General features: G+C 51.8%; 1 protein-coding gene across 7 annotated transcripts in view; it reads right to left on the bottom strand.

Annotated features, from left to right (window-relative positions):
* Nucleotides 1-15,700, bottom strand: part of ANKS1A (ankyrin repeat and sterile alpha motif domain containing 1A) — a 74,177-nt gene that overhangs the window by 56,315 nt on the left and 2,162 nt on the right. For all 7 annotated transcript variants that reach the window (XM_064399073.1, XM_064399064.1, XM_064399065.1 and 4 more), the window contains exons 2-3: nucleotides 1,002-1,082; nucleotides 154-310 (exon numbers count right to left, since the gene is read on the bottom strand). In XM_064399073.1, the coding sequence (XP_064255143.1) occupies nucleotides 154-310; nucleotides 1,002-1,082 (238 nt within the window). The remainder of the gene's footprint in view (nucleotides 1-153; nucleotides 311-1,001; nucleotides 1,083-15,700) is intronic.

Genomic DNA, 15,700 nt, shown 5'->3' with positions numbered 1-15,700 from the left:
GTGCTGCTTTAGGAAGTGCCCCTCCTATCCCACCAGCAAGTAGGATCTTACAACAATTGCTACTGGTTTGGGAAGGGTCAGGAGTCAGCTGAAGGAGTCTCTCTCCATGCCAGGGAAGTGATTCAATGATACAACAGAGAAAATCAGGCAGACCTGCTCATTCACTTTGGTGTGTGAAGGGCCCTGGTGGATGAGGAGCTTCACTATGTCAGCATCTCCCTTCCAGGCTGCCAAGTGCAGGGGGTAACAGCCCTTACAGTCTGCCACGTTGGTGAGCGCGTCGTTCCTCAGCAGAACCTCCACAACATCCCTGCAAGAGACAGCAGCTTCAGTGAGACATTCAGTCCTTGTTTCACAGCTCACACTCTGCAGCAAGTACTGAACGGGAAGTTAATCTGAACAGGAGTGTTTCAGAGAGCCTCTTGAAATGGGATTTGTAAGTGTTCCTATTAAACGCTGCCAAAGGAAATGAAAAAAAAAGGAAATAAATAATGCTGAGATGAGCTCAGGGAGGATCCCCATTAACTCCACACTAATGGAGCTGAACAGGGGCTGAAGTCAGCCACAAGCCTCTGCTGCACAGTGAACTGCACCAGCACAACGAGGGTGAACAGAGATTTTAACTCTTATTTGATTTCTCAGTATCTCAGGCAGCAATGAGAAACACAAGATCTACCACACTGACTAAAAAATGTGATATGCACACGAGGCAACTGTGAAGTGGTGCAGGCCCAGAGCAGCCTGGACACCAGGAAGACTGCAGGCACTGTCACCAGGGGAGCTCCTTTCACACCGTGTTACAGCTTACCCAAATTGCTTAGGAACAAAAGGGGGGTTGAAAACCTCAGCGTTTGATGTAACATCACCCAGCAGCCAAAGCACTGACATTCTCCAGTTCCCCTGAAGATGGAGTAGTGCTGCACCAGTGCCTCAGCTGGTGAATGAGCACACAAGGGTGGCCGGGGAAGCACAGAGCATCCACCCCTGGGAGCAGGACTCACTTATGGCCGTTCAGAGCAGCGTGGTGCAGCGGGGTGTATCCTGTGCTGTCCACGCAGTTCACGTTCGGCCCCCTCCAGATGCTGCAAGACAAAAAACACACAGGGAACTTAGGCAGACACCAAACAGGGACAGGGCTGGCACAGCTCTCACACCAAGGTACCTGACAGCTGTGGTTGGGGCAGCACACGGAGCACAGAGCAGAGGGGGCAGCACATGGAATCTCTGCTCTGCTTCACCTCACCCTCCTGCTCTCCAGTCAGAGCTGCCACTGCTCACATCCTTCAGCCACACTTGCCAAAAGCATCTTCAGGGGAACGTGTGTCTATCAGACTGAACCACAGGAGACAGCAAACCCTCGGCCCACTGCTAATTCACACCCCACAGAAGAATTCTGATGGCTCTGGGAAACTGTCCTTCTCCACAGCAAGAGTCACAAGGGGTGGGTGTAAGTCAAAGGCTGTGGGATGCAGAGTCTGCTCTTGGTCACCACTGTGATTCCACAGTGACTTCTCACTGTCCCAAAATCACTTCCATCTGTCAGCTCTTGGCAGTCTGTACCAAAGAGTAGGTGGTCTCTCAGCACTTCTGAGAGCATTAACTTCCCTCCCTTGCTCACAAGTCAAGTAGCACAGATTTAAGCATTAGCCCTGGCAAGGATTACTCTTCCCCAGCCCCTGCAGGGTGTCCTGTTCACATCAGCACAGGATGGCACAAGCAAGAGGCCAGTGCTGCTCCTGAGCTTGCTGTAGGAGTGTGGTGGCTGCTGTCCCTCCCCAGGGCCAGCACCCTCTCCCAGAAACAGGCATGAAACTCAAACCAGTACATTCTTATAAGCAAACTGGAGCTGTTCAGCTCTCCAGTACCACCCATCATCTGTGTGTGCTGGCCTGTTTTACACACCAACCTTTTAGGAATTACACAGGGCTTATTCCAAGCCCTGAAAATCCCACTTATGCTAATGAGGTGCATTTTCCTGCTTTGTTTTCTTTGGGGGTAAAACCTAACAGCACCCTCTGATCCCCAGCTGAAATGGTTTAAAACAGCCAGCTGTGGCTCTGTTTGAAGCTGGCCTTCTCTGAGGAATCCATTTCCTCCCCAGTATGAAATAACAACGACTCCCATGGCACAGGGGTTTCCAGAACAGCAGCCAGCACTGGGGGCTGCCAGGCAGGAGCAGCTCAGTGCCACCCAGCAGGAAAGGCACCAAACCAAACCAGCAGGGATCTCCTGCAGACTGAGTGAACTCCAGGAAGGAACGAAGAGCAGGCTCACCAAGGAGCACGTTCAGTGGGAAATGGAAAGTCTGTCCCTGTCCCTTCCAAGTGACTCCGGATCTGCAGAGCATTATAAAAGGCTTTGCAGTCTAGAGAAGAACCCGAGCTCTGCTAGAGGAGAGGCAGCTAAGGGGAAACTTTATCCAAGAGGACAGGCAAGTGAGCCACAAAATCCAATTTGCAAAGGATGAGAGGCTTATCCTGAGGCATCCTGCACATCACACACCATCCTGTGCTCCAGGAGGATACACACATGCAGTGCACCTCCAGCACTGACAGCACTGCTCACAGGATGATGGCTTAAAGCACATGCAGAAGGTCAGTGAGACACCAAAACCCCACCCAGGGTGTGTGGAGTGCCCTGCCCAATCCAGGCTGCAGTCCTGCAGCATGAAGGGGACTGAGCAGCACTCAGCTCTGGTTTGCTCCTGCAGTGTGGTTGCCCAAATAATTTATTGCTGGATTTAACATGGCAATTAATGGTTAGAATTAGTGCCAGAAAGCCTCGTGTGCAGTCTGGAGCAGTTCTGACACTGCACCTGTGCTGCTCTGCTTGGGCTGTAACCTGGGCAGTGCCAGCGTCCCGTGGTTTTACACATTAAACTGAGCTGTGTTTGGAAGCTGAGCTCAAACTGCTCGAGGGTGAGCACATGAAAAACCAGCAGCAATTAACACAAATGTTTCTTTCAGCTGAAGTTATGAAATGAGGAAAACCAGGGTCAGTGGTGCAGTGGGCAGGGCTGGGGACCAGAGCCTGGGGCATCTGTCCCCATTGGAGCGTGGTGTCCCCATGATAAAACACTTCCTTGGAAATCTCCAGGTCAGTGCTTTACAGTAAAATGCAAAGTTTGTTCAAGGAGCTCGGAGCAGGAGAAAAGCTGGAGGCCAGGAGGGAGCTGGCTCAGCAGTGAGTGCTGGGTGCTGCAGAAAACAACTGCCAGGATCTAAAGATATTTTTAAAAAAACATCTGCTGTGTCCTCTCCTCCCCTTTGCCTTTTTATTCCTGCAAATAAAGAAAGCTTTTATCAAAGAAAGGTCAAATCACCCATAAGATCAGACTGGAAGGATCCAAGAGGAGAACTATTTATATTTAGATGTGGGGACTGCAGCGAAGTACATCACTCCCTTCTCTCCTCTTCCTCTTCAGCTCTGCCAGAAAGGCCATACAATTCTCCTGAGGTGTGGAAACAGGGTGCTGAGAAAGGCAGAACACAAAGCCCTGAACTCTCTGTGACTTTGGGCTGTTTCTGATTTCTAAACAGAAACCCCAATGGCAGCACAGGCAGGAGGATGCTGTAAATACAATCCCCAGTAAAGGTCTGGAGCCAATTTGACCACTGCTGCTTTTTGATTGCTTTTCCCCCTCAATTCCCCAAAACCTCTTCACATCAAGAGGGGGTTACTTACACCCTGTGGTCTGTTCTCAAAGGGTTACCCAGGGCTCCCCTGCCCTTTGCTGCACCAGGGCAGCATCTGAAGATGCTCCTGATGACATCTGCTTAAGACAACTAAGACTGAACATTGAGGACATCAGGAAAGCTCTGAAAACAGCAAAATCTGCTCCATTTGAACTATTTCTTCTGCTCAGTTTTCTCTTGCTCTATGATTCAGCAAGGCCTTAAATAAAACTTCCTGCTTGTGAAAACTGCTGAATAAAGCACATGCTTTAGGTCACAGTAAAATCCCAAAGTACCTTTAAACAGGACCACTTTTGTCCTCTTGCTTTTCCATTTCTTTCTTCCCAACTGCAGAAGTAACTTTTCTCACAAAACCACCCCAGGCAAGGAGCTAAAGCAGGGCCAAGCCTAGAGAACAACGTGGTGTTTTCAGCTCAAATGATGAACCTTTGGGGCTGGTCTCTGGTCTCACTAACACGGGTTAAGGAAGCACCAGGAGAGCTCAGGGTGCTTGTGCAGAGGCCATGGACCCCTGTATTTACACACCCAACACCTGAAACAAAAAGCAAGATGAAACACAAGCAAACAAGAGTTGCTTGGCCCTGCTTTAGCTCCTTGCCTGGGGTGGTTTTGTGAGAAAAGTTACTACTGCAGTTGGGAAGAAAGAAATGGTAAATCAAGAGGACAAAAGTGGTCCAAAGGCACCAGGAAGTTTAAAGCAGTGGCCCCAGATGTTTGTGCACTGCACCCAAAGCAGTGGCCCCAGATGTTTGTGCACTGCACTCAAAGCAGTGGCCCCAGATGTTTGTGCACTGCACCCAAAGCAGTGGCCCCAGATGTTTGTGTACCTCACTCAAAGCAGTGGCCCCAGATGTTTGTGTACCTCACCCAAAGCAGTGGCCCCAGATGTTTGTGCACTGCACTCAAAGCAGTGGCCCCAGATGTTTGTGTACCTCACTCAAAGCAGTGGCCCCAGATGTTTGTGCACTGCACTCAAAGCAGTGGCCCCAGATGTTTGTGTACCTCACCCAAAGCAGTGGCCCCAGATGTTTGTGTACCTCACTCAGAGCAGTGGCCCCAGATGTTTGTGTACTGCACTCAAAGCAGTGGCCCCAGATGTTTGTGTACCTCACTCAAAGCAGTGGCCCCAGATGTTTGTGCACTGCACCCAAAGCAGTGGCCCCAGATGTTTGTGTACTGCACTCAAAGCAGTGGCCCCAGATGTTTGTGTACTTCACTCAAAGCAGTGGCCCCAGATGCTTGTGCACTGCACTCAAAGCCTTGGAGACAGTGTCAGGAGGGCAGTGAGGGCTGCAGGCGGATCCCCTCGAGTCCATTGCCCAGAGGCCACCACAGCACGTCAGTCACACAGCCCAGCATCCACATCCACACAAGCACTGCATTCCTGCGACCCTCGCTTGGTATTTCCTGCTTACAGAGGGAACACAAACAACCCAAAGGCTTGGGCAAGGCCTCAGGGTTAGGAAGCTGCTTATGTTTTTCTGAAACATGTGTGAGGAAGGCACTGCTGCAGCCACCGTGCCAGCAGGCAGGGTTGGGCATGGTGGGATTCCAGCAGAGCAGGGACCCCGCTTCTCACGCACCCCAACCACCAGATACCACAACAGCTTTTATAAACACATGGCTGATGCAAGGCTGGAGGAGATGAAAGCAGTGCATTGCTGGGGCAAGGGACTCTCAGCTCCTCCTGGCAGGCTTTGAGAAAGCCCAAGGAGAACAGCTGGTCAGACTCCAGCTGCTGGAGTGGCTGCAGAGGAAGCCAAAGTCACGAGCTTCTGCTTCTGCACTCCTCAACTTCTTGGCCCAGATTTTAATTTGCTATAAGAAAAGTGGGTAGATTTTCCTCAAAGTCAAAGGGTCATGAGCTCAAGATGCCAGAATGGACAGGGAAAAGCAGGGACCACCACAAAGGCAGGACAGAAGTGACAGAAGTGACCCAGCTGACATGGCACAACACAACAGCCAGAGATCTGCTGAGCCTGAGCTCTGTAATCAGAGCCACTGACCAGGGATTCCAGTCAAAATCCTCAGGTTCAGTCCACTCTGACTGACACACTGCAGCAGTCAGAGCCATGCCTGGCCTCTCCCAGAGCCAGACCTCAAGCTCCCACTTCACCAGCTCATTCTGAGTGAAGCAACAGCCCCAGCCTCACTGCCCAACACCTGCAGACACTTCAGCCAGTGTAAGGTCAACAGGGTGCTGTGAGAAACCAGCATTTCCACCAGTGGAGCAACCAACCCTCTGATGGCCAAATGATCCCTTCTCCCTTGGGAAGGAGCAGAGCCTTTTGTTCCTCAGGTGCAGGGGGTGGCCAGGAGCAGGAAACCTGCACGGGTTTGTGAAGTGGCAGCAGCCTGTGAAGGATCAGTTCAGGAACTGAGAGGGAGGAGGTGAGCTCAGCTGCTCCCCTCAGAACCAGTCTACCATCTCCCACTCCTCATTTCCAGGGCAGGCTGTTTTGGGTCAGCACAGACCCAAGACAACCACACATTTAACTCCTGGGCTTGCAGCTCACACTAGAAAGGAACCAGACAGGGCTGGCATCACTAATAGAAATGTGTCCATCCAAGCTAAACCCCCCCATTAGCAAGAGGCGAGCCCTAGCCTTATGGATGGCTCCTGGCAGTGAAAATGCATTTATTTAAACTTAATGTATGGTGGGGGTGGCAGTGGGGACAGAAAGGCTGGGTCAGGCGTGGAGTGTGTGCTACATGAGAGAATCCCTCTGAGCAGGGGCAAATAAAGAGCTGCAGGACAGGAAAAATATAGGTCTGCTTTGAGTGCACATGCTGCTCTTTATTCTTAAAAGCATTACAGGCACTCTGCAACCCACTCCCATTAAGGAGCATTCCCAGCTGATGACAGGCCACAGAGCAGGAGCAGCCCCACAGCACAGGCTCCAACACTGGCTCTGACCTCAGGGCCAGGGCCAAACAAGCTTGGCTGGGAGAAGTGCAAAAAGGGTCAGCCATTGAGTCAGAAAAAAACCAAGCAGGGTCTTTGGGAGGGGTCCAGGATCTGGGTGTGATGTGTGGGGCAGCAGGAGCATCCCCCTGTCCACACCCTGGCCAAAAGCAGCATGATGGCAGGGGAAGGGCAGGGAAAATGGGAAGGCAACCACCCAGCATGGAGATGGGAGGGTTTGACATGGAGTCTGGGTTCATTCAAGGCAGGAAAGTGACCCCTAAAAGAGGACAGAAATTTGACAACATTTGCCAAATGCTGACAAGCTTCTCACTGAGGTTTACCGAATGCTGATTTTGTGGCCTGTTCTTTTTTTTTTTTTTTTTTTTAATCTGACTAGATGGGGTTTTGAGGAATAGGAGCAAAAGGAACGAAAACATTCCTGCAGAAATTCAGTGAACTGAGCAGCATTATCAAAGTCATAAACCAATATCCCGGAACTGCAAACAGGAACCAGGGCACTGCTCAGGTAAACATTCCTCACTCTCCATCTGCAGCTCAGCTCTGCTCTCACAGCACTGGAGAAAACGCACTATGTGGAAGAAAATACAATATTAAAAAATAAATTAAGATGCAGGAAAAATTAGCAAGACACATGTAGATGGTGCAGGCTGTTGGGTTCCACTGAAGCACAATTCCTTAGAAAGGTGCCAGACTTTCCCTTGGCCTTCTCTTTATTGAGCACTTCCAGAGAAATAGAAGGAAACCCTGGGCAGCCACAAATTCCTGATCAAAACCACCAAGCAGCTGATGCTGCAGCACTGAGCTGGCTACAGCTGGCAACCTTGCACTGGGTTTCCCTCCCCCTTCTCCTTTGTGAGATGATTTAACAAGCTGCAGAACCCCATGGGACATGTCAGTCAGCCAACAGCAATGGAGCATCGTGTCTGGAGCCCAACATGTCCATCTGCACTGCTCCCTTCTGACAGGCACACAGCTCTGGGCTCGGAGTAAAAATGTCATCAAAAGCAACTTGTGCAGAAAAAATTGTGGTGGAGCACATGCCCTCCCCCTCCTGCCACTGCCCTTGTATGGGATGGATGTGTCAATTAAGGGTTTTGGGATGGCAGAAAATGTGCCACCCTCTGCTCACTGTCAGATAACATCAACACACCTCGAAGTTAATGTTTGTTTCCAGCACCCAGAGATCTGATCCAATACACATCTTAGTGGGAATTGGGGATTTCTAGCACCTTGCACTGAGAAGGGTGTGGGGATGGTGATGCTTTATTTAAACATGGGCACCTTCCTCCTGCTGCAGTCTCAGACCTCTCTATAGAGAGACAATTACCACGCCATGTTCTCCCCATCTCAGCACTAAAGGACTTCTCCAGGTCTGTGTGCTCTGCCCAGCCAGGCATGCTCCAGGGCTCCTCTGGGCCACCATGGCTTCCTCCTGGGCACTGGCCTTCACTTTGTGCCATGTCACCCACACCCACATCCCCTCAGCCTGGCTGCTGCCCACCCCTTCCCAAATCCTGCTCACACCCCTGCTGCCCACCCCTGTCCAAATCCTGCCCACCCCTTCCCAAATCCTGCTCACACCCCTGCTGCCCACCCCTGTCCAAATCCTGCCCACCCCTGTCCAAATCCTGCCCACCCCTGTCCAAATCCTGCCCACTCCATCCCAAATCCTGCCCACCCCTTCCCAAATCCTGCCCACCCCTTCCCAAATCCTGCCCACCCCTTCCCAAATCCTGCCCACTCCATCCCAAATCCTGCCCACCCCTTCCCAAATCCTGCCCACCCCTTCCCAAATCCTGCCCACTCCATCCCAAATCCTGCCCACCCCTTCCCAAATCCTGCCCACCCCTTCCCAAATCCTGCCCACACCCCCTCAGCCTGGCTGCTGCCCAGCCCTGGTGCCTGAACGCTGAACCATGACGTGTCTGACCCGGGGCAAATGAAAAGCAGGTAAATAGGCCAAGTCAAGCAGAGACAGAGATTCAGGGACCGAATTACCCCTTCCCTACAGCAATTAAAAAAGCAAATGCAATTATTTTGTACCAACAACTGCACACAGAGTGCACTTTTGCCTTGGGGAGACTGGAAGCAGTGAGACAGAGACTCGCACGACATCCCCCTTCCCCTGTGACATTGCCAGATCAGTGACAGGAGGACTCTGGATCGGTGCTGGCACTGCAGTGCTCCATTTCATGCACATGGGGAGACCCCAGGATGCTGGGAGTGATCCCTGGGCTGCAGCCCAGGACACCAGGACAGGCAGGAGAAACACGGTGCTGGAGTGAAATGGAAATTAGTTGATGTGATACCAAAGAACAGAATGACAGGATGAGAGGCAAGGCCCTCGAGGAGGGGGACACAGGGCTGGAGGACTCAGAGCCACAACAAAGCTGCCACTGAAGCGTTTGGAGCTTTACCCTTGAACACTGCCCACCACTCACCCACATGGCTCCGTTTAAGCCTGTACCAATCCTAGCTCCAGCTTAACCAGGAGTCCCTGAGGGCTAAAGAAAGACACAGCCAGGAGAGATTAACTGGCAACAGTGAGGGACACAAACAAGGCACCGACATACCACTGACTCCAGAGACATTCCTTCTTGATGAGCTTTTTAATTGGGTGCCCAAAGAGCAAGTGACAGGGAAAGGAGAGAGCACAGACAGCGAGAGGAGGAGGGCAAACAGAAATGACCCCATGGTGGCTCAGAGGGGAACATGGGGACACACCTGAGCAGCCACAGAGCTCTGCTTGTCATGTCAGTGCTGCACAGGCAGAGAAAGCACTGACTTGGACCAGAGTTCCTAAGAAAAGAAGGATGGAAATCAGGAAGGACATCCTTTTACTCCAGAAGCATCCTTGAAATCCAGTCTGTTAGAGCAGGATCAGCAGTGAATGGCCAAGGCAGGAGATGATTCCCAAATCCCGAGACAGCTCCCAGGAGGTGTCATTGCTTGTCTGTGCTGTCTGTACAGAGATAAGGTTAGAGCTGAAAACAAGAGTGCTGAGAGCCGAGGGCACGAGCCAGGCAGTCAGAGGGATGGAGCTGAGTGTCCCACCCTGCTCTGAGAGCCCTGGGCAGGGCAGGGACCCTCCCCAGGAGCTGCCAGGGGCAGCTGCACCCCCCTAATGCTGGAAAACTGAACCAATAATGGAACAGGCAGCAAAGAGAGATGGTCCACGTATTTCATGGTGGATCTGCAGCTTCCAGTCCTGGTTTCACCCAAATGCCAGCCTCAAACAGCTTTTCCTCACCAGAAAAAAAAAAAATTGTTCTTTGGGGAACATGTACAACATAAGATGTTCCAAACCCCTTTAAATATTTCTGCACACTTCTCTGCAAGAATAACAGACCCAGCTCTGAGCCTTTTCTCTGTTCAGCACAGCTCTCCCAGCCAGAAGCTGCTTTCAGCAGCAGAGCCTTTCCCAGCCTGACATTTTTAATGTACAGAAGGAATGTACATATGCCAGTCAGACTCCTAAATATATGCAGGATAAAAACTCTGCATGACTTCAAACAATTTCAGGGTTACTGTGACTGTCCCAGCAAATAATTATATCTCAGCTGTAACAACTCACACCCAATAACAACCAGGATCCTCAGAGCTTTTAAACCAATTCTCTTTAGTCTTTATTTCCAGTAAAAAGGAATGTCAAGGTCACATCCTGTTTCACTCCTTCTGTGAAATAAATTCTGTTGAGATTAGAGGAAATATTTCCAAAATGCCAAATCCAGCACGAATTCCACACATCCTCCAAGTTCCATTTTCAGCTGTTCTGCCCCAGAGCAGATGAGCCACAGGAGCTCAGACACAGCTTCACAGCCTGCACCAGGCTGAAAGGAGCTGTGAGGGGGCACAAGGGCAACGCAGGAACTGAAAATCATGCAAAGGTGGTTACTAACAGCACTCCAGGCCAGCCACAAGTCATCCATGGGGATCACAGGATGAGGTCAAACATCTCTTACAGGGCTGTCACCTCTGAGAGAGTCCCCACCGTGCAGGGAGGAACCATGGCTCAAGAAATCACTGCAAAGAAGCACTAGGAAAAAACCAACACAGGACACAGACTCCTATTTAAGTCATCTGATGGATTTCACTGTCCTTGTAACAGAACCAAGATGACGATGCAAAGCTTTGAAGTCTTCAGAGCTTAAGGTTTTATCCTAATCCTGTTCCTGATTCCTAAAAAAATTGTGCTGATTCCTGAAGCTGCCAGCAGTGAGGAAGAGCCTGTGGAGCCCACCTGGGTCCCTGCATGGGGGTGCTTCAAACCTCAGCAGGCACCCAGCTCTGGAACTGGATTCTGTTCTAAAATCAGGCACTTTGCAATGCCAAACTTGGGCAGGTTTCTCAGTGTCTTAATTAGGATGAGGCAAAAGTCAATTCACCTAATTTCCAACCCACTTCAATATTAGATTTGAAAGACCACCTATGACATCTTCAGCCTTGCTCGCCTCAGGAGTCTGCACAACAGCAGGCAATGGGATTAGATAAAAATCTAATGAGATAATGTATTTACATCATATTTATGGCACTCACTCTCAGACAGGGTTTTGTTCTCATGTACTGAGGACTATCCTCAGTACATGGCACTACAGACAGTTCCTCTGAACTGCAAAAAGCTTGAGGCTTATTTTTAAATCTAATTTCCCTTTAAAAGAAACCATGTATTAAAATAACAAGGGAGGAGTGTGAATGTATCTGAGCTTACCAAACCTAAACACCAACTCCAGCTCAACTTTCCTCCAGCTGAGTAACTCGGGCTCCTGCAGTGTCCAGTAAAGCCATGCACACACACACTCCTCCTGTAATTCCTAAGGAAATTAGGACATCTTGCTGTGTCAAATGCACACCCTGGAACCCTCAACAGCCACAGGACAGCAAGCCAAGAATGTACCTAAACACAGAGACCCAGCACTCTGCATTCTGCAGCCTCCCAAACATTGAAACAGCTCACCCCCACTAACCTGGGGAAACAGCCACCTCAACATCCTGTGTGTGCCACAGCCAGCTAAAACCCTTGGCTTGGGAAAAAGGAAAAACCACACAAATCTACACACTGCTGAGACAGAAACAGTTCCAAACTTAAGCCCCTTATGCAGGCCCAACTGGATTTTCTCCAGGATACAAACACCTGCAGGAATCCCTGCTGAGCATCCAGCACCACATTCAGTTAAAGGACAATTGAAAAAGTTTAACTGCAATCTGATTCATCCAAACTTCTCAAAGCTGAGTATTTCTCATTGAGTTAAGGCACCGGGACAAAGTAATTGTGGATTCAGGTCTAGAAATGAGCTGTGCTGTGAGGGACACCCAGGTACATGTGGCATTAATGCCCTGCTGACCCAGGGCAGGGCATTTCCCCACCCATGAGGGTGCAGGGACACAACTTTTTGGAAGCAGGACATAAAGAGCTCTGAGGCTCTCCACGTTTTGTGTAAAGAGGGCACATTTCACACACTCCAGCTCAGATTTCATTCCAGAGGCAGCTGACATCTTCCTGGCCTGTCTTTGTGGGAGCCTTTGCCCCCTCCCCAGCCCCAGGCTCTGCTGCTGACAGCCAGCCCAGGTGCACCGACATTTCCAGCTCTGTTTTCCTCCCTCCTGCAGACAGCAGCTGTGCTCACTTCGCCAGTCGGTTGCTATAGAAACAAATCAATCCTCAATAGTTTTATTTTTACCAGTTTCTGTGAAATAGGATTTATCTCATTTCCATGACTAAGCTGTACTCTGGAGTGAGCTGGCTGGGACAGTGACAGTGCCAGCTCAGCACCGGGCAGAGCTCGTGCTGCAGTGACAAGAGGAAAGAGCCATCACCCGTGTTCAGAGGCACCTTCTCATCCTGAGAACACTTCACCTTGAAAGGATTCCACAGCCAGAGCAGCACAGCCCTTCACAGCTGCATCTGAGGAGTGAGCAGAGCAGGAGAGGATGGCACAGCCCGGAAAGGCGATGAGCTCACAGAGTGGAGGTGTCAGCACTTGTTCTCTGTGAGAGCCAGCCTGGCAAGCCCTGGGGCACTGCCACAGCAGGGGCTCAGCCTCCAGGAGCTGCCTGTGCTTTGTCCCAGGGCAGCTGAGAGGGGCTTTCCTTCTGGTCTGGCGTGACATGGATGCATTTTCTCCACTCTGTGTTACCTGTACTGTGTCACACCTTTCACTCATGTCTCTTCTGTCCTGTTTGCTGTCCTTCAATCTCAGTGAAATGATGCATTACCTCACAAAAACCCAGCTGGATGAACCCTGTTTCTTGGCTCAGCTGCTCCCAATACACTGAATGCTGTTCCAGCCATTCATCTCCAGAAAGTTCTGCTCCCTGCCAAAGGGCCTTCCACAGCTGGAGGGGTCTGTGGCACTGGGGGGAGCAGCTCCTGCTCCCCAACACCACTGCTGGGGCACACCGGGAGCAGAAGGGACAGGGAGACACTGCTCCCCCTGCCCTTCCTGCTGCTGGGGCCAGGAACTGGGCAGCCCCAGGAGACAGGAGTTTGTCAGACCTGCCACTGCCACCTGGGCAGAGCCTTCCACTTCCAATCCCCCTCTCTGCCAACCGAGCCCTGGAAAGCTGGAGCAGCCTATGGGGAAGGCAGCGAGGCAGGGCTCTCTCAAGGGGGTTTCACAGGAAGGAACCCACCCACCCACAATTCCCATGTGTCCAAGAAAGCCCCAGGTGCTGTGAAACCACAAGCCCTGCTTTGCCCACTGGTCTGGGTGAGAGGAGCAGGGCAGGGCTGACGCCCGGTGCTCCTGAACACAGACCTGCACCGACCAAAGCAAGCAAACAAAAACTTTCCAAAACTGCATCACAACATCACACAGAGCCAAAACACCACAGCCACTAACTGCAGCCTTTGAATCCTTAAAGAAGCACTTAGGAAACAATTCCCTGCTGAGCCCGGGGCACACCTGTGCCTGTGGCACAAGCACCTTCAGCAAGCCCTGTGCTCAGGAGTGTAATTAAAGAGGGGCAGTGCACGGGAGGGTGTGGAGAGGAGAAGGTTTAAAGTGGATGAGGTGATTAATCGCAGGAGCAGGGGAAGACCCAGCGTTGCCCTGTTCTGTGGGAATGCAGCAGGAGCAGCTCCCTTGTGATGGGAAGAGAGGGGAGCACCCTGCCTGCACAAACCTGGGAGCTGCTCCTTGGAGCCCCCCTGCTGCAGACACTGCGGGACTTGGTGCTTACCCACAGGGTCTGGGGGCACACGGAGGGACAGACAGCTGACACCGACCTCGGACAGGGCAATCCCCCCTTCCCTGGCAGCAGCACCGTGTCCCTTCCCAGGGGGTGGCAGCAGACAGGCACAGTCAGAGCCTTCCCCAGGAGCTCACAGATCCCTGCTGTGAACCATCAGCCACACCAGAACAAACACCAAACCCCACTTTTTTAAAAAAGGACTCATTTTTCTGACTCCTAACCACCCTTGGAAGCCACCCCAAGTGTTCTGCCATCCCACCACATCACTCTTTAAACCAACCAGACCCCTCAGCAGCAGCACACGGGCTGGAACAAGGGTTGTGGCTTCTGTGGAGCAGCACTCGACCCTTCCCACAGCAGATGTGCACCCAAACTCCTCATTCCCAGCAGAAGCATCTCCTTGATGCACTCCCTGGGGACTGCTTATCCCATCTGGGGCTCAGCAGCAGCCTCAGCTTCCCCCTCTGGCAACACAGAGCCAGACTTTTCACAGCAATAGATGGAAATAAAAAGCCGCTTCTGCAGCTTTGGCTTGAACACAACCCATCCCTCACTGCTCCTGGCAAAGCCTCCTGAATGCAGCCTGATAGCTCAGCCACAGATTGTTCTGTTGTTTCCCGCCTCTAACTTCACAGTGAACCACTAAAAAAAAAATACAATAAATCAAATTCTGCAGCCTCGATGCAGAAGTGGCTCACAACCCCGAGGAACCTCAAGATTCACAGACCACTTCTGATTTCTGGACTTGCTGCTGCTCATAGCCTCAAGCTGTGCACAGAGTGGGTTTTCCCTCTGGCTGCTCCTGCCTGTGCCACGGCTGGATCTGAGAAGCCAGGCCTGGCTGAGGGGCCAGGATCTGCCCCTGACTGCTGGGCCAGGCCTGCAGCAGCTCCCCAGGGCCTGGCAGCCCCCAGGGGCTGCGTGGAGGCCAGCAGGGAGCCCAGCCTCCCAAAGCCTGGCAGCCACCACCTCTTTGTGAGCTCACCATCTGCTCTGGCAGAGCCACACTCCCATTTCCCCCTCCTGCATCCTCCTCCTTCCCCAGCTCGCTGTCAGCATTCCCCACTCCCATCAGCTTCCCGCTGGGATTCCTCCTCCTGCCCAGTGCCCTCAGTGTTACACCCTGGCACGTTCACCCTTCAAGAGACTTAAATTGTCTTTGAAATTCCTCCTCCTGTGGCTTATCCCATGCATCCCATGCTGTTTCCTGCTCCCCTGCAGCCACGGGTGAGTGGAATCTGTGCTGCCTCCACACCCAGCAGGCCTGGGAAGGAGCAGCAGAGCCCAGACTGTGACAAAGTTCACACTGAACTGATAACAGACCCACGGCAGTTCAGGTTACCTGATAAAACACCACATTCCAAGGAATTTACTGCCAGGGCCATCTTCTACCTCTTCACGGAGCAGCACTTGCTCTCCTTGGAAGAGAAATGCCCAAAGCAATGAGAGCCAGCTCAGAGCAGGTGCCAGCTCAGCACACACCTGGTGCAATGTGGGAATTCCAGGGAATGCCTGGCTTGTATCCCATCCAAAACTGTATCTTTGAGACACCTGAAATGCAGAGCTGACAGAAAGAGCTGTGACAGGCACCTCGGGAGAGAAGAGCTTTGGGAACAGGTTATCCAAACAGTGGGACTAAAACAGAAACTAAACCAGGGACCTGAAGTGGGGTGGAGAAAAGAACAAAGGTGCTGGCCCAGCAGGGTGTTTATGATCCTGCTCCGGGGGTGGAGAGCAGCTCAGCAGTTCCCGTGTCAGGAGAGATCCTCACAGACATGAGGAGCCTCAGCAGAGCCAGGGATCAGCCTCAGCAGGGCCAGGGGAAAGGAAAATACAGAGCACACACACCTGACTGAGGGCAGGCTTCTCCCCACAACCAAGAAGG

This window comes from Passer domesticus, chromosome 25 (assembly GCF_036417665.1).
Source record: "Passer domesticus isolate bPasDom1 chromosome 25, bPasDom1.hap1, whole genome shotgun sequence".
In the NCBI taxonomy this organism is placed as follows: Eukaryota; Metazoa; Chordata; class Aves; order Passeriformes; family Passeridae; genus Passer; species Passer domesticus.
This window is presented reverse-complemented; position numbering and strand designations above follow the sequence as displayed.